The sequence below is a fragment of the Microtus oregoni genome, unplaced genomic scaffold (genome assembly GCF_018167655.1).
Source record: "Microtus oregoni isolate MIOR12 unplaced genomic scaffold, Mior012 000068F_ref0000429, whole genome shotgun sequence".
Classification (NCBI taxonomy): domain Eukaryota; kingdom Metazoa; phylum Chordata; class Mammalia; order Rodentia; family Cricetidae; genus Microtus; species Microtus oregoni.
This window is the reverse complement of record NW_024543975.1, coordinates 630,820-649,679: the sequence shown is the minus strand read 5'-3', so window position 1 is coordinate 649,679 and position 18,860 is coordinate 630,820. Positions and strand designations below refer to the sequence as shown.

The 18,860-nt window shown below is 50.2% G+C and overlaps 1 protein-coding gene across 1 annotated transcript in view; it reads right to left on the bottom strand.

Annotated features, from left to right (window-relative positions):
- Window positions 1-1,432: 1,432 nt before the first annotated feature.
- Syt13 (synaptotagmin 13) overlaps window positions 1,433-18,860 on the bottom strand; it is a 43,583-nt gene continuing 26,155 nt past the window's right edge. Inside the window, exons 2-6 of the mRNA XM_041641304.1 lie at window positions 15,164-15,389; window positions 12,952-13,086; window positions 10,444-10,745; window positions 5,630-5,759; window positions 1,433-3,728 (exon numbers count right to left, since the gene is read on the bottom strand). Of these exons, the coding sequence (XP_041497238.1) occupies window positions 3,424-3,728; window positions 5,630-5,759; window positions 10,444-10,745; window positions 12,952-13,086; window positions 15,164-15,389 (1,098 nt within the window). The 3' untranslated portion in view covers window positions 1,433-3,423. The remainder of the gene's footprint in view (window positions 3,729-5,629; window positions 5,760-10,443; window positions 10,746-12,951; window positions 13,087-15,163; window positions 15,390-18,860) is intronic.

Genomic DNA, 18,860 nt, shown 5'->3' with positions numbered 1-18,860 from the left:
TCTCACATGCACACACTCACACATGCACACACTCTCACATGCACACACTCTCATGCACACACTGTCACACATGCACACACTCTCTCATGCACACACTCTCTCATGCACACACTCTCAAATGCACACACTCTCATGCACACACTCTCACATGCACACACTCTCACACATGCACACACTCTCACAGATGCTCACACTCTCTCATGCACACACTCTCTCATGTACACACTCTCACACATGCACACACTCACATGCACACACTCTCAAATGCACACACTCTCATGCACACACTCTCACATGCACACACTCTCACATGCACACACTCTCACATGCACACACGCTCACATGCACACACTCTCACATGCACACACTCTCATGCACACATTCTCACACATGCACACACTCTCACACATTCACACACTTTCTCATGCACACACTTTCTCATGCACACACTCTCACACATGCACACACTCTCACATGCACACACTCTCATGCACACACTGTCACACATGCACACACTCTCTCATGCACACACTCTCTCATGCACACACTCTCACATGCACACACTCTCTCATGCACACACTCTCACATGCACACACTCTCACATGCACACACTCACACATGCACACACTCTCACATGCACACACTCTCACATGCACACACATGCACTCTCATACATGCACATGCACACACATGACTCTCAACGCACGCATATAAACATACACGCACACATGTTCTCTTTCTCCCCCCCACACACACTTTGTCCTAGCAGTTTCACTCACTTCTAGATAAATCTCCAAGGAACAACCCATGTACATGGAAAGCACACAGTGGCAGGTTCCTTCTCTCTCTCTTCTCTCTCTCTTCTCTCTCTCTCTTTCTCTGTCTCTCTCTCTCTCTCTCTCTCTCTCTCTCACACACACACACACACACACACACACACTCACACACACACATTTTGTCCTAGCAGTTTCACTCACTTCTGGATAAATCTCCAAGGAACAACCCATGTACACAGGAAGCACACATAGGAATGTTCGCAGTGGCAGGTCCTATAAAATAACTACAGAGAAGGAGAGAAGAGGCAGACAGCAGGGTGGGGGGAGGAGATCTAAATGTTCATCAATAAAATGGGATGTGATAAATCCATATAGCAGAATATGAATTATATATAGCTGTGGAGGAGAAATTGGTTGGAGCCACATGTCTGCATGAAACTTCAGACAGACACTCTCGAGTGCCCCAGGTTCATACGATCATGCAGTGATAACAAATCAGAATGCCAGGCCCTGGTCTCCTCGGCAGAGGACACTAGAGGGGAAGTCAGCTGTAGTCCTCAAGGTTTACTGAAGTTGGCAGTGCTTCATGGGCACTTGATGCACAATTTTTTTTTCTGACTCTTATTAAGGAAAAGAGACAAAGAAAGGCACTGGGCTGCCAACCCCATTGGATATGATTTATTTACCACTGTAAGACTCTGTATTCCAAAGTGTGACCAGACATGTGACCACGATGTCTCATGCGTCTTTTTGTGCTTTGATTTGGGACTGCATAATGAACACACGGCATGTGACAACAGGAAACACCAAAGGCAGAAACACACCACAGGACTAACGTTCTCCTCCAGAGATCCCCACCTCAGTTCAGTTCAGAGACTGTCACCTCCCCTGGGGCCCTTTCTATCTGAGAGCAGCTCACCCGAACTGCACTCACGGCTGCCCGTTATCCGCTATCTAAATTAAAGTGATGTGCTGTCCACTCCCCGCCCAGGAGTCATCTCTGAGCAGAGTGGGCAGACACATGAGGATCTCAGTGGACAAACACTCAACAGACAGACCTTGGGAGGAGACCCACAGAGGACTGACCATCAGCAGCCCAGCCTGAAAATGGCCTCTCACACTATTTTCTCCTCAGCTTTGGTCTCTTGCTAGAAAGTGGTTCCTTCCCACTGATCCCAACTGTTCATGCAGATTCAGCTGGTTCAGAGGCGGCTTCCCAGGCATGTCTAGAAACGAGTTAAGCTGATGTAAAGGTGACTGAAGGTTTTTTGATTCACTGGTCTGACATCGGAGTAATTTACAGAGGAGGTTTTGGAGAGGAGCTACCAAGTGCCATCAGTTGAGCAGTGACAACTGACCTCTCTCTGCCTAGATGCCTAGGGGCTTCTCAAGCCAGGCTAGCAGGCATCCATGATATCGGTGCTGTGCTACAGGTGGCCACACCGAGGCGCTGTAGAGCAAGGAAGTAACTGACAACCCGAATTCTGGCTCACAGGTGTCTATGCCTGTAGCCGCTTACATTTAATTCCCAGTGAGGCTGTTGGAAATATCAATGAAGGAAGATTTTTGCAATCCTGGCTTCTTGTTATTTCCTAGCTAAAGGGACATGTTCCCCCAAACTGGAGGGAGGTACATTTTAAGAGGCTGCATTTCCTCTTTAAATTGTTATCCAGCTCCTCATCCACATAGCTGAATGGAATAGGCCAAGCTTGGGGCTGCTTCTTCCTGAAGTATGGACATACTGAGAGGGACAGCTCTGCCCCACAGAGTCAGCTGCAGGGGGATGACACTGGTGCACGTGACAGCTAGCCCTCGGGATGTGGCAGCCACGCTGGAAGATGCCACCAGAGCTTGGCAGGGAAAGGGTTCCCTGGGTATGATAAAAACAAACAAACAAAACCCACTGTGATTTCTTAAATAAAACAGTCAAAACTCACAATTCAGTTAAAGGGTGGGATACGAACAACAAAAGTAGAAAAGGGGAGAATAAGTGTCAGCAGCCTTCTCTTCTCCACGCTGGGCTGGTGGGGAGCTCCCGAAAAACAAGGCTGGGAAGGCAGTCTAGTAAGCCCCTCCTGCTCGACTCCAGAGCCCCCATGCTTGTTCAGGACAGATGCCCTGTGTATTCCACCCGGAGTCTCAGTGCGGTGTGACCCCAGTGGCCCAAGGCCCTTGGCCAGCCAGTGCATCTGAGACAGTTTAGTATAGTTCCTCTTGGCATGGTGGCCTCTGACCAGAAAATCATTTTCATTGCTGCGTCATAACTAAATTTGCTACTGTTGTGAAACATGATGTAAAGATTTTTGGAGAAAGAGGTTTGCCAAAGGGGTCAGGAGCCACAGGTTGAGAGCTGCTGCTTTAGACTAAAGTGAGCAAGGACTGCCCACGGAGTGTACCTGACACGCACCTTTGTCCATAACACAGATGGGCAAGGCACGGCCTTCCGAGTGACCCTCACGTGCCAGTCACACTCACTGCCCTGGTGCTGCCGCTCACTTTTCAGTACTGGACATGTAGAAGAGGATTGAGGTCCTGGCTTCAGCCAGCACGTCTGTATCGTGTGGACAGAGGCAGGAGGGAAGGACTGACCGCTGAGCCTGGAGGATGACGGTGACCAAGAAGGACCAGGTTGGTGGCAGGCAGCCTACTACAGGTGCAGTTGATGCCACATGGCGATCTGCCGGCGTGGGTTCTTTAACATCTCCTCCCAGTGGCTGCGCTCAGAGCCCGAGGCGTGCAGGCCTAGGCTGCAGTGACCCAGCTCACAGCTTGGGCCCCCCTCTCCCTGGCCCAGCACCTCCAGCTCCACACTGGACGCCCGCAGCAGGTCATCCGGTAGCTCAAACATGATCATTTCATTCCAGACGGGGTTGATCTTGTGCTTGGCCTTTTTTGTCTGTTTCTTCTTCAGCTTCTGAGCCTGGTGCTTCAAAGTCACCTTGACAGAGACATCTGGGGAAGAGTACAGAGGAAAGAAGATGAGGGGGAGGTGAGCTGCGGGGTTCTGATGGCACCTGGAACACTGCTCTTTTCTGAGGTTCCCTACACCTCCCCTGGACCATGTTTCCACCCAACAGGTATTAAGTATCTACTTGATGGTCTAGATTTAGGAAGAGAGACAACATTGCCACATCTGTAATTTGCACTAGAATGTTAGAGACCTACCATCAGGTTGAGTATCTTTATCTGTAAAGTATGGGACTATAAACCTTATTGATTTGGGGCGTTTTTCAGACTTGGGAAATACTTGAATATATATTGCAAGGTATCTTGGAGATGGGACTCAAGTGTAAGCATAAAATTCATTTAATGATTCTTTTTTTCCTTGAACCTAAGACCTTACACATACTAAGCAAGCATTCTACCTCTGAGCAATATCCCCAGCTTTCTTTTTCTTTTTGATCTAGAGAAGGGTTGCACTATGCCACTCCAGTTGGTCTTGAACTTCCTCTGCAGCCCACACAAGCCTAAAACTTGAGATCTTCCTGCCTTCACAGGAGCTGGGATTCCAGGCCTTCACATGCAGCTTATACATACAGCTTCAAGATTCTTTTATACAACATAAAATCAAATGGGTTTTTTGTTTGTTTTGTTTTTATTAGAATTCACCACTAGTGGTCGGGAGAGCTCAGATGTTGACATTTACTGGATTTTGATTTTCAGATTAGAGATCCATAGCCCGTCACAAAACATGAGCTCAGTGGGTGGCTCAGACCTAGGCATGTCAGAGGGCCTCTGGGGAACCACTTTGGCCACAAGTCCCTTTAAATGACTTGACAAACCAGTCAGAGACAAAGACTTAGGTGTCCTCCAGTTTGCTTTCAAATCAGACCAGAAAAATCATGTTCTCCCCACCCTTATCTTCTTGACTGGAGAGTCAAGCCTCTGTGTCCCCAAGACGCTGGCTGCCCAAATTTTGGTCACTGGTCTTTTCTCTAAGTTTTCCTTGAGGACCTGGGTTTCCTGTGGAGAGGGAAAAAGCAGGTTCCCTGCCCCCAGGTCCCAGGAAATTCACACATCAGCAGGCAAGCTAACACAGCTTAGGACAATTTCTTCTCATTAGTCAAGGTTGCCCAAGCTAATGTGAGAATAATTGTTACTTTGTATTTATTGCTATCGTTAGCACTCCTGTGTGGTTAGTTTGTTATTTCTACAGAAATATTTCAGACGCAAAGTGCTCTTCTGTAATGGTCCTGATAGGAGCTATTAAAGAAAGAAAGAAAAAGAAAAGGAAAGCCAGAATTGACTGGAAGGGAAGAAGGGAGGCCTCCACCTCTGACCTGTAACTCAGGGCTACAACACCAACCCTCTGGATTTCATTTGCCTGGGACCTGTCAGGAATAGATGGGCAAATCTGTATTGTAACTCTTTATACATAACCATGATTTCTGTGTTATTGATAGCTTGCTTTGTGTGTAGGCATGGCCTGGCCCATCCCCGCTGCTAGCAGAGCCTGCTCAGTCCCCACAACTAGGGCCATGTGCCCAGGTATCAGAAGGCAACCCCAAACCTATGAGCTTTTATGAAGAGGCCTATGTGGGCATCTGTGCTTCAGGCTCCTTAAGCCCCACACTACCTTCATAGCCACAAATCAACTGCTGTCACCCATGCTCAGCGTGGCCAAGGCTTAGAGCAGAGAAGAGACTGGGAACATGTGGGAACTCTAGCAATTATCCGAAAGAACGTAAAGGCACGAGTGTGCACCCCTGGCAGCAGATGCTGAAGGTGACCCCACAGCTGGACTCTTACCAGCTCCTTGTTCACCCGTCTCCATTTTATGCTGGATTCTACCGCCTTCTGCATGCATCCCAGAGCTGGGACCCCCCCACCTGTCTCCTTGCAGCCAAACTTACCCTTGCCCAAAAGATCCTTGGGTTGGTTGGAGTGGAGGTTCTTGGCTTTAATGAGCACCACCAGGAGGCGGTTGGCAGCTGGGAGGTAGCTGATGGACAGAAGGACCTCCCCGGTCCCTGCGGATGGCTCCTGAAAACAGGAGGTAAGGGATTGTAAGTCAGCCTGGATTCTGACCTATCAACTGAAGCTGAGACTAGAGTCACACTGCCCTCATACCCCACAGATATTCCAGGATCCATTCCATTAGCCTAAGGTTAGTTTATCTACCACGGCACAAGGTAAGTGGGTCCCGAAGATGGGTGCTGTGTGTCATCAGGAGTCTTGGTATACCATAAATTTTCTTTTTCTGTTTTCTCTCTCTCTCTCTCTCTCTCTCTCTCTCTCTCTCTCTCTCTGAGACAGGATTTCACTATGCCGCCCCAACTGGGGCAGAACTCAATATGTACACTAAGTGGCCTCAGATTCACAGAGATTTACCTGTCTCTCCCTCCAGAGTGCCAAGATTAGGCATGAGCCACCATGATCTGCAAATGTTACCTCTTTAACTCCAACTTATAAACAGAAAACAGCCTCCCTTGAGGCTACATTGAGGGCAGGAAGCAAGAGGTTCCTCTCCTTCTGCACTCTTTGCCTAGACTCTGGAGTACTTTGTCAGAATGCTAGGGTCCTAGGAAGCCTGGGTTCAGAGTAACAGCGTGGACCCATCAGGCTCCTGGAGGAGTAGAATTATCCCCCAGCCTTGATTTCACTCATTTTTGAGCATGTGTTTCTATGTGTGTCTCCTTGTGGGCATGTGCACATGGGAGTGCTGGTCATCAGATCTCTTGAAGCTGGGGTCACAAGCAGCTCTGAGTCACTCAAAATGAGGGCTGGAACTTGGATCCTTGCTAGGCGTAGTAGGAGCTCTCAACTGCCGAGCTGTTTCCCCAGTCCCAAATTGTCCATTTCTTTGTTGGAAAAGGTAACTCTGGCTTTGCGGGCCAACATCACCAGTGAAGTGGCTGTCCTAATGTTTACAGGATACCAACATCAGCACAAGGCCGAGGGGCAGCAGGGACAGCTGGGCAAGGACCAAATAGCAGCGGTGTAGTTCGAGGAGGCACGAGTCCTAGTCTCGGCAGCTCCCCGGCACTCTGTCTCTATCCACCCATATGCTGGCTCCAATGTCACCCATCAGCCTCCCACAGGAGTGAGAAATGTTGCCAAGTCTTTTGAAGGAACCCTCCCTGCCCTGTGGCCCAGACTTAGCAGTCAGATTTTGTCCTTTCTTGCTGCACAGTGAGGGGATTCAGGGAACCCCTTTTCTGCCCAGCATTGAGGTCACTAGGGGTGGTCACAGAACCCTTAACCTCCTTCAGTTACACTAGCATGGGACCCAGCTGTGGTCGGGAAACCTGCTGTGGGTTCTGGGCATACCCTCTGTCTTGGAGCAAGCCTGCCATCCAGGACAAGTGTCTCTACCATGACTGCAATGACTCATTCTTCTCAGGGACTCTTTCCAAATTGTCCTTTGCTCTTGAAGACAGAACCAATTCACCATTCTGATTGACTTCAATTTGTTCCTCTGACACTCCCTTTTGAGCTGTTTCTAATTCTAAGAAATGGGGAACCTGCAGGCCATTACTTCGTGTTTGGAACTGAACCCCACAAAGCAGTAGTGACGGTCCTGCAGAGAAGCAAGATAATGTCACCCACACCTTCATCCCCATGACTGCCGGTCCTGCATCACCTGGGAGCTACTGTCAGGACAGGAAGGCAGACAGCATCCTAGGAACTTGCTAGACTTGCCACCCCCCTGATGCAGTTCAGGGAAACAAGCATCCTGCTCTGCCCTCTTCACGGTTTTGCTGATTGGACTCCTTGAGGAAGCTGGTGGTCAAGCCTGGTCTGCTGAGGTGCCCAGAGGCAGCCCGTGGGCTTGAGGTTCCAGTAAAAGTTTAATTAGATCTAGGGTGCTAGTCACATGACAAACTGATCTGGGAGCCTAGGACTCTCGGGCTGACATGAATGCAGGTCTATTAAACAAAGAACCCTGTGCTCATGCAAGCATGTGCCCTGTCCCTCTAGACTAAGGGTTCATTGCACAGCCCTGACATCAGGCACACACTGGACACAAAATAAATATTTGCCAGAAAAATTTCAGACATCTCTCTTAATCTTCGCAGTGACCTTGAGAAGGGCACTGAAGTTCTCATTCTCAGCAGGAAAGGCAAGGGGGCTGGTTACCACTTGGGTCAGCAGCTATGACATAGCAAATCTGAGACTCCTATGAAGTCTGCTCTAAGGGAGTCCAAGCCCCAGGTCACTGCTCTGGCTTCCTAGGTGCCAGTCTCTCCTAGTGCTCTCATTTTACAGCGGAGGCACTGAGGTCTGGGGACAGGTGCCAAGCACAGAACCAGGGGCAGAGCGCCACAGCTGACCCGGGCTGTGTTACAGATGACCGGGCCTGAGCCTTCTGTTCCTCACAGAGCCAGGGGCAGGGCGCCACTGCTGACCTGGGCTGTATTACAGACGACCATGCCTGAGCCTTCTGCTCCTCACAGAGCCAGCCTGCATCTTTGCAGGGCCTCTCACATGTGTATGAGTGAAAACCAGGACCAGTCGTGTGGATGTCGGCATACAAGGGGCCTGCAGTGACACCTAGCCGGGTCCAGATGCTCAAAGCACCACAAACAAAAAGCAGCCACTTTCCTCTCCCCCACCTCCTTTTTTCATTGATGCTCAATGAATCACTCCCAGCTGCCCTCAGAGTGGGGTGCTCTGTTGTCCCTATTGACGCACACGCCTGTTTTGGCTGAATGTCTTCCGGCTGGAACTGGGGCACTGTTGCCACCTCTGTTAACCCTTGCAAGCCCAGAAAAGAAAAAAAAATCAGAGGTGCAGTAACTGTAGATTCCTTTACCGGTTTCAAATCAGCCTTCATTCTATCTGGATGGGGCTTCCTGACCCAGCCTGCAGCTTGATGCCTCCCCCGACCTGCCCAGGGGGAAAGAGATTGCCTGGCTGTCTGTGGAGTGGTGACAGCTGCAACAAGAGTGGTGACATTAAGATGGATGTGGCTGAAGACAGTTGTGGCATCCTGCCTGGGACACAGTAGGGGTTAAGTGAGGTGCTTTTGGAATGAGCGATTACTGTCTTCCGGGGAATGGACAGAAGCAGGAAAGAGATGCAGGACTTCTCTCTTTGTGAGGTTCGTTTCAGCCCTTCTGGGGTCATGCCAAAACACCCATGCCTAGTAGAGGAACCTCCTAAGCTCCAGAAAAGACTAGTTTATCAGTTTAATAGACCTACATGTCTTCTTTCCCATCAGAGGTGACCTATACGCGACCCCAATTACATATTAATTAGAAAGTAGGCTTTAAGACAACAGGTATCAAAGGGAGGCTGTAGATTCCTATCAATTTTCCAAGCTGGGGCAAAAAAATAACAGAAAAACAGGGCCCAGAAGAAATGATGACCCAAAGAGAAGCAAGTAAGGAGTGGAGTGCCCTCTGCTTCCTACAGTCCAGACTTACAGAGGTGGCCCCTGCCTGTCACCTGCTCTGGCAGGTGATGGAAGTTGAGAGAGTCAGAAGAGCATGCCGTTGAAGCTGAGCTATGTACCCTGTCTTGTCTACTGATGCTGTGTGGACTCCTGGCCATGTCAGCCTGAGATACTCCTGGGTACAGACAGGGTGCTCACAGCGTTGCCCTCACCTGCCCGGACTGCAAAGTGACTGCCGGGAGGACGCTAACACTCTGAGCTGAGCCACCGAGAAGGGTACACAGAAATGGTGTCTTTATGAGCAGCTTGACAACTTGTTTTATCCAGAAAGGGTGATGGGCAAGACTTGCAACTTTGTGGGCCTTGCAAGCTAGTCAAGGCTGGCCCAGCCTGTGTTCCACAGCTACATGCAGTCTCATGGCCCAAGGATTATTGTGAATGCTGTCTAACACAAAACCTTAAACTCACTTAAAACACTCTAAGATTATTTTGTGATTTTTTTTTAAAATAAGACTTGATTTCATGGTTCTTGATTGTGGCCGTTGTAAGTGACAACATCATGTCTCAATGTCAAAAGGTTGGGCACATCTTACTGCAGGAGATCAACTAAACTGACAGGTCATTATCAGAAGTTCCCTGGAGGCTCCTCAGTGGCAGGATCTTGAATGGACACTGAGTCCTTATACGCCATCCCTGCTGTGCCTCGACCCCATGCCGTCACGGCCTATGGGGATCATGGCTTGTTCCCCAAGGAGCCCAGTGTTTCAGCAGCCTGCACAGCAGATGCCATCCCAGAATAGTATCTGTGCTAACCACTGACTGTGCTCTGGTCTTCACAGAACCAAGGTAGCTCATTTAGAGTCAGTGCCAACTCGTGCCCACCAGGCCTTGCCGAGCTCTCCATCAGAGTACGCATAGGCTCGTCTTAGCCATCTGTACCACCTGTCTCAGACGGGCTGCCAGCAGCCAACTGCTTCTGTTTCCATCAGGTCTGTGCTGAGAGCAGAGGGCTCTGGGTTTCCTTCGGCCACTGCAGGGCAACGCTAGAGAGGAGCATAAGAACCATGACTGCATAGCATGGTAACTGTTGCCACCCTCATTGTGGTGCTGCTCCTGGCGGCAGGGTGTCTTCGGACAGTAAGAGGCCCTCCTTGGAACGGATGCCAGGAACCCCAAGTTCTGGGCCACAAATCTGCTCCAGCCTCTGATCATGAGCCCAAGCTGCCTTTTGCCTGAGACAAGAATGTTTCTGGGCCTTGTTTCATCATCTCAGCGTTCTTCTCCCACCCTCTACCAGCCAGCTCTTACTCTCTGGTTGGAAAACCCTACCTTTGCTGTGGTCTGCAGCTCACCCCACTGTGCTGCTCCCAGGGGCACAGAGGTTCCATCCAGGCCCAGGCGGAGTTCCCCCACCACACTATGGCGGGAGAAGCGGTCACAGGTCCGTAAGGTGAGCCTCAGGGTGGCTGTGGGGAGCTCATCCTCACCCAGGGGTAGGGCTAGGCCCTCCTCCCAGGTGGTGTGCAGCTGCCGTTTCTTCAGGGCCGTCTGTGCCTCCACAGAGCCGGTCTTGACAGCCACGCTTCCTTGGATGTAACAGTCACAACCTCCTTCATGGTCACTGGTGACAGCTGCAGGCAAAGGCAAAACAAGACAGACCTGGGACTTCCTGAGGATTGCAGGGAGTAGATCCCCAGACAGGGCTGCAGAACACAGATAACCTTGGGTGTCGGCAGGACCCTGGGGTGAACACTATGTTCCATTACTGTGCAAATGTCTTGTAGGAAAAGTTTTTAAACTAGAACATCACGGGTGATGAATTTTCACTGGATAATCGGGACAAGAGGCACTTTCTAGATCCCCTCTGACCTCAAGATTCAGAAATGTCCCCATTGGTGCTAAGGCCCTGAAGAGCTTTTGTTAGGATAGCTACCAATGCTGTGACTCATTTGTTTCTGTGTTTTAAACATTTCCCACACAGCCACTTGTGATCCGAATCACCGGCCGCTGCCTCTATTCTCCACCTTGATGTTTTCAATGTGTCCCACTGTGGATTGTGTCTGTCAGCTTTCTGACACCATGACAAACACCCGGGAGAATCACCTTATAAAGAATCCAATTATAAGGTGAGAAGGTTTACTTGGACTTGTGGTTTCAGAAACTCTAGCCCCTGATATCAGCAGCTACATTGCTTTGTGAGACAGGATGCCATGGAGGAATCACGTGACTGAGCAGAAGAGTTCATGTCATGGCCAGGAAACAAATGAAGGGAGAGAAAGAGGCCAAAGGGCTGGGGAGCTAGTGTTAGCCACATGCCCCTTTGAAGACAGTTAGGAATTCAACTGCAGCACTTGTGTGAATCCCTTAGCATGCGTCTGGCTAGACTAATTGGCTTTGGTCTTTAACCTTACCAGGAAAGGGGTCTGGGTCTCCCACACTGTGTGCCCACACTACCACGCGGACCCCTCATAGGAGAGTCTAGAACTCAGTTTTCTAATCTGTTAAATGGTACTTTCCTGAGGCCCAAATGGGCTAAAGTACATGGAAGTGTTTAAATATCTTAAACAACTATAAAGAGGGGCAATTCTCACTCAAGAAAGGAAACCAGAGGCTGAGGGAAAGCTCAGAGCTAGAACACCGATTCAGTACGTTTGAAGCCCTGATCCTATCCCCAGGACCAAATTCAACACAAGACAGTTAGCTTTGTCAACTAGGCAACAAACCTCCAGGAGGGGGCTTTAGGTCCAGAAGACCCACCCTAATTGTGGGAGGCACCCCACTGAGGTCCTAGGCTGAATAAAAAATGGAGCCCCAGAGTTCATCTCTCTCTGCTTCATGTCTGCAAACATGATGTGACTAGCTGCCTCAAGATGCAGCTGCCATAACTTCTCCACCATGGGACGTGACAGACAAGTATCCTGGAACTTGTGAGCCAAATGGCTCCTTCTTCCTTCCATTGCCTTTGTCAGGGTGTTTCACCACAGCAAGCAGATGAGTAACTGAGGCAAGTTTGGATCTTAAAATGTGCTGCAGAGGCTGTGACTGGTGGCACTCTGTGGAGGTGGGAGCTGGTGGAACGAAACGGCCTCGGGCATATTATTGAAGAGGATACTGGACGCTGCCCACCCCCTGCTTCCTTGTGGCTGTGAGGTGAGCGGCTTTGCTCAGTGTGCACCCTCAGCCATGGCATTCTGTCTACTGTGATGCTTAGCTCACCACACACCCCAAGGCAACAATGTTGACTACAGGCTGAATGTAACCTCTGGAACTGCTAGTCTAAAGAGACCTCGCCTCCTTCTAAGTGCCCGCCCGTTGGGATTTTCTCACAGTGATAGAAAGTTGGCTAACACGGAAACAAGAGAAATGAGGAACAGACACACAGCACAGCTGACCCCATCACGAGCCCTCGTTTCTTGGTACAGTTTTAGCTTTGTTGTATAGTGGCCCCCAGGACAAACTACTCGATTCTTGGGAAAGTTCTCAGAAATGTTTCTTACTTATGAAAGACTGTCTCTGCCTGGCACAAATCCCTGTTGAGTGTCAAAGGCATCGCTGGCAGTGGCTGCTAGCTGTTCATCAATCACTTGCTTCCCAATGCTCTTAGGCAGCCTGCCTGGCCACAGTTCCTAGGATCCCCGGCAACAAAGTGTGGCCAAGTGATGAGCTTCAGAGCCTCCCATCCCGCCGACAGGGCACACACGAATCCCTGCTCTCTCTGGCTGCAGACCCTCCCATCCCACGGACAGGGCACACGAATCCCTGCTTGCTCCGGCTGCAGAGCCTCCCATCCCACGAACAGGGCACACACGAATCCCAGCCAAACACACAAAGCGGCACCTTCCAGACTAGTCACAAATAGCTCGGCCTTCTTCTGGTCATAGTCCAGGCGAAAGTGGAGTTTGGGAGCCTGGTTCCAGCTAGCAGCCTTCTCTGGGTTCCAGGTCTCCATGACACAGACATCTTCCACCACACCTGGAAGATAGACAGAGCAGCCATGGTCATCATGTTGGGGTTCTGCTTCCCTGGTGGTATCATGTCATCTCTGCCATCTAAGCCCAAAACTGTCTCAAAAGGAGCCTATGGATAATGCATCTCAAGGGATTGTTGGGGTCCAGTGGTCAATATGTTGATGCCGTATTTACACTGTCACATAGTAGCTGAATGTCCTTTAGGGATGCTCTGTGCTTGGTCTGTGGTGAGCTTTCCACAAGGAAAGTGGTCACAGCCTAATTGGTGCTTCTGGTGGAGGATGGAACTGTGGGCAGATCTCACAGGAATGAACAGGTGGAGATAACAGCAAAGAATAACCCCAGAGTAGACACCAGTGGCAAGGATGGAGGCTTTGACTTTAACTCATGTGCACTCAACATTTGCTGCGTGCACGGAGGACCTTACGTTTAATGGAGAAAGTCCTAAAACCACCAATAAAACTGTCAGTACTGCTGGCTCCACCCCTTTCGTGAGCTGGAGTCTAATGTGTGAAAGAATCTAAAAGAAGAATTAAGAAGCCACAGTGGCTGCTGTAGACAACACGGTAAGTAACCAGAACCGAACCGCTGATCCTTAGAATGAATCAGAGGGCAGGATTCTAAAGGATTATTAATGTCCCCCAAGGGTTCATTATTAAATTTCTGCTGCACAGCATCCTCCAGGGACCAGAATGATCAAGATACACATGTATGCAGGATGCTCTTGGCTTCCAAAGCAATCCTGAGGCCACTGCTGCAGACTGGATGAGAAGACTCTTTGTGCCCAGGCAGCCTCAGCCCGAGAACCCAGACCCAAACCCCACTCATCTGGCATCTTTTTTCAGGGCAGCATCTGCAAGCTCACTCTGCAGTCATCTTTGCTGAGTGACCAAGGGACAGTGCCATGTGAGCGGCAAGGATGGACTCCTCTAGACGTGGGGTGCTGAGTACTGTGGTGTGGTGAGGGGAGCAGTGGGGCTGAGGGAGTCCAGCACAGTGCATCATGGGGATGTTGGCTGAAGTGGTCAAGGCTGCTAGCTGCCTATGGATCAGGACCAGGCTGCTGCCCTATGAATGGGAAGGAAAAGGAAGAAAGGAGTCCATGTGTGATGTGTGCTGAATTCTTTGCAGCTGGGCACAGCTTCCTTTGGTGGAGGGTTTCATCCTGGTTTCACCCAAGCATCGAGCAATCAGAGGCTCCCAAAAGAGGCTCTGACTGTGGGAACCACCCCCAAGAATACTCACCCCCGTCAGAGTCTCGCCTGACTTTCCCTCTCAAGACTTCAAACTTGAATCTACTTCAAATGTGGGCGGGAGAGCCTGGATACTGGCCCATTTGCAGGGCAGATTGAGGTGGTTCCTGAAAAGTCAGGCTAATGTGAACTGCTGGCCCCTGTGGCAGGCCATCTCCCACTGGCCAAGAGGAATCCACCTAAACCCAGGTTACCATCAAAGCTGCTGCTCCCTGCATTGCCACATACAGCAAACCCGGACCACAGGACTGGCCACCTTCTTAGTCTTCGGACTGTCTCTCTCAGAATGTTCTGGATTCCTGTGGGTTAAGGCCCGTGTCTCTCAGCTCCCCTGCTATTCCTCTGGCTGGCACCATGCCGGCCACCTATGGGTGCTGCCCTCTGAAGGCTGATGCCCATAGGAGAATAGGGACAATAATGATGGCCATGTGTTTTGATGCTTTGTACTAAGCCCTGCTAAAAGCATTAGCCATTATTTATATACATTTGACAGTGGGATAACATAATCCCACTTTATTAATGAGGATGATATCCTAAAGAGACAGCAAGTCCAAGGGCACACAGCAAGCATGTAAAACAGCAGAGGATTAAACGTAACTCAGAAGCTTGTGTCTAACCTTGATTTTTTTTTATCCCTTATGTAATCACCCAGTAAGATCAGAAGGAGACTCCTCAGTTCTCACAGGAAGCTGGATGTCAAACAGTGGGGTCCACCTGATGTACCACACCAGGATTTTGGACAACCTTGGCAGGTCATACACCGTGTCAGAAGACACTGGCAAGCCCCTCCCTACCCCCTGTGTTGCCTCCAGGGCCAGGAATCCCTACCATTCTGAGGAAGGATGAACAGCTCCTCTGTGACCTGCCTCTTGAGGCGACTGTCATTCTGGGCCTGGGGGCTGGCAGGTGCAGCAGACTCCTCTGTGGTCCCCAGAGTGTAGTCTGCATAGTTGATGACTTCTGGGGCTGTCACAGCTGGCCGGGGACCATAGATATCCGGAAACTTCAGAAGAGGTCGGGGCTGAACAGGCTCTGTGGACTTTTGAACGTTGAACTGCAAATGTGGACACAGCTGGTTAACTGATGTGAGCAGAAGGGCATGGTGGGGACCATCTCCACCCCAAGGAGAAGTGGGGGCGTGACTGCTTGTAGGAGGCCGGATGGGAGGTCTGTTCCCATTCTACCTCAGAGAGCACAGCCTGGCAAAGGGAAATGTCACTTCCAACCACGTTGGGAGGTGTCACACTCTGCCATCCCTGGGTACCATCATGCTTCTCCATGCACCCTCCTTTGTGCCCTCCCCTCTCTCCTCCATCTCTCCATCCCCTTCCTCTGGCTGAGGTGTGCCAGTGGTTGATTCTCACCTACAAAATCCAGACATTCTGTGGTGACCTGCAAGAGCTCGTCCTGCCTGACCCACTGCTCTCTCACACAGCGCAGATCTGCCCACTCTACTTCTGAGGCCCCCAAGGCCACCTCTGATGCACCCGTCCCCATCTAAACTCTACCCACCTCTCCTCACCACATCTGGTCTTTAGCTCCCAGCACCGGCCTCCCTGTTACGTTTTAGTTGTTGGTGGCCCAGTGATGGCCTTAGGGTGTCAGACCCATTAGTGCAGCACTAGGTCTTGACTCGCTCCTGATTCTAGCTTCAGAGCTGGGCCCCTTCAGGCAGGTCACTTTGCCTCTCTGTGCTGCTGCTTCAGGTGTAAAGAGGTAGGTGACACTGTCCCTGGGAGAGATAGTCCAAACAACAGAAGTAAAGCCTGAGCCATCTGACTGAGGAGGAGACGTCACTGCCCGCCCTCAACTGCAGATCAAAGGCAGGGCAGCAATTAGAGAGCCTGGAAGCTTGACCTTGACCTTGTGTAGAAGTGGGGAAACTGGGGCTCAGAAGCCCTCACAGCCACACGAAGTCACTAGAGCAGTGGTTCTCAACTGTCCAAGTGCTGCAACCCTTTTAATACAGCTCCTTATGTTGTGGGGGACCCCCCACCACAATGTTACTTTTGTTTCTACTTCGTAACTTTAATTTTGTTACTGTTATGAATTGTAAGGTAAGTATCTGTGTCTTCTGATGCCTCCTAATGGGGCTCCGATCCACAGGTTGAGAACCATCGCACTAGAGACTTAGACCAAATTTGATACCATTTGCCTGTTGGTATCTGCTGTCATTCGGCAACTGCTAGTGATCAAATGGCAATTGCAGCACGCTGGTTCAGCCTCAGGTGCTCTACCTGGTTCCTCAGCCCCACAAAACGCCCAGAGACTACCCAGCTATCCTGGACAAAGAACCAGCCTCTCTGCCACATATGGGGATCAGAAGTGAGGCTCTTTGGGTGGCCTGGGGAACATGCTCCTGTTTGATTTGATTTCATTCCAGCTCAACTGTTTTATCGAATGACTGGGTTTAGTTGGTGGGTTTGATTCATGGCTGACTGAGCTGCGGTTTTGGTGGGGGACTCATCACTGGCTCCAGGGTTAATGAGGTCCTCCATGGCCCCTTCTCAGAGGCAGGGTCTGTTTTCTAGCCTACCCTAGAGCAAAAAGACAAGTGCCCATCCTGACTCCCCTCCAGCCATGTTTTCACGCATATTGCCTGCTTGTCTAGGGCCATCCTCAGCCCTTGGGGTGGGATTACTTGCTCTGATACTCCTACCCACTGCATTACCTCGGTGACTTTTCCTAGTCTGGCTTTGGGGGTCACCTGTCCTAGGGAAGCCAGCCCAGATGCTATGGAAGGCATGTTCTCCACCAGACAGGATGCATCCCCACTAGGCAGCAAGCTCATGGTCCTGTCTTGTGACTGCAAGATGAGTCAGAGTTAGGACAAAGCCAACAGCATGCACTGAGGGCAGAGGGACAAAGAGTCTCTGATGTTAATGTAACTTGGTCACCAAGTCCACTCACCCTCTGGCCACCTCAGCAAACTCACAAGAGATGCTGTTCCTACTCTTGGAGCTGGTTTGAGTTGTAAATCTCTGATTTGCAACCCAGAGCATGACAAACTCACGCCCCTCAGAGGTCATCAGCCCAGGGTCCACTTGGCCTTGGGCAGGACTCTGTCCCTCGGGAATCTCTCTGTACCCAGTCTACAGTTCCCACACTTATCCGGAGGGCAAACTGACCTTTTGCAAGAATGATTAGTGGCCCAAGCTTGGGAGAAGAGCTTCTGTCAGTAACTCTAGTCTTCAAACATAAAAGCACCAGTCAACCACCTCATTCTGCATTTCAGGACCCTGTTTCAGGGACATTGAGATGGCTCACTGGGTAAAGTCATTTGCTGCCAAGCCTGAAACCTGAGTTCAAGTCTCAGAACCCACATAATGGAAGGAAAGAGTTATCTCCCATGGGCTGTCCTCTGATCTCCACACCTGCACGGTGGCATTTGTGCCCCCCGACATACACAAATAAATAAATAAATGTAAAAAAAATCATCTTTCTGTTGCTTGTCAAATAGCTGAGACCTCAGTGCCCAAGTTATATTATAGAAAAGCATCTGAGAGCAAACTGAGGGAGCCTAGGAGAGAGGTCTGTGAAGGGAAGAAAAATGTCTGGGAGGAAGGAAATATTGAGGAAAAGGCCCTGTAGAAACACCTGCTCCCAGGTGGAGGTGGAAAGGTGACAGGGACTTGAGACTGTGGGTGCCAGTAAGTCAGGAAAGGTGTTCAGAGAGGCTTCTGTTGAGCTTATAGGCATGAATATCTGTCTGTCCATGTGGAGCTAGGCAGAAGAGACACAGATTCAGGACAGATCCCACAGAGGAGCCCCTTGGGAGTCTCAAACCTCACCTGAGCCCCAGGTTCTTAGCCTCGGACTCACTGCACCATAGTAAGCTCTGCAGGTACCAAGTTCAGGCTGGGGGTGTGAGGCTGTACCCCCAGTGCCTGGGAGCATGCCCAGTCTCATCCAGCACAACTCCTGCCACTCAAAAGCAACCAGGGTAGGCAATGAGCTGAAACTCCATGGGGAAAGTCAGTGTCAAAAGCCCAAACTACTCCATCTGAAAGCAGGGAAAGAATTTCTATGGCCATTCTCCAAAGAGGAAACACAATGACCACAGAAACCAGGTAGTTTCTGTCAACTTAACATGAACTGGATCATTTCCCTCAGCTGAGGGAACCTCAACTAAGAAATTGCCTTCATAAGACTAGCTTGGAGGCAAGCCTGTCAGGAATTTTTCCTGATTAATGATGGATGTGGGAATGGCCAAACCACTGTGGGTGGTGCCCTCCCGGGGCAGGTGATTCTGAGCTATATAAGAAAGCAAGTTGAGCAAGCCCATGGGGAGCCAGCCAGTAATCAACACTCCCCCATAGCTTCTGCTTAAGTTCCTGCCTCTAGGTTCCTGCCTGAAGAACAAGGAGGAGGAGGAAGAGAGAGAGAGAGAGAGAGAGAGAGAGAGAGAGAGAGAGAGAGAGAGAAGGGAGAAGGAGAGGGAGGGAGGAAGGGAAAGAAAGAAAACAGCAGTATATGCATTGAAATATTACTCAGCCTTAAAAGAGAAGGAATTCGGATGTACCAC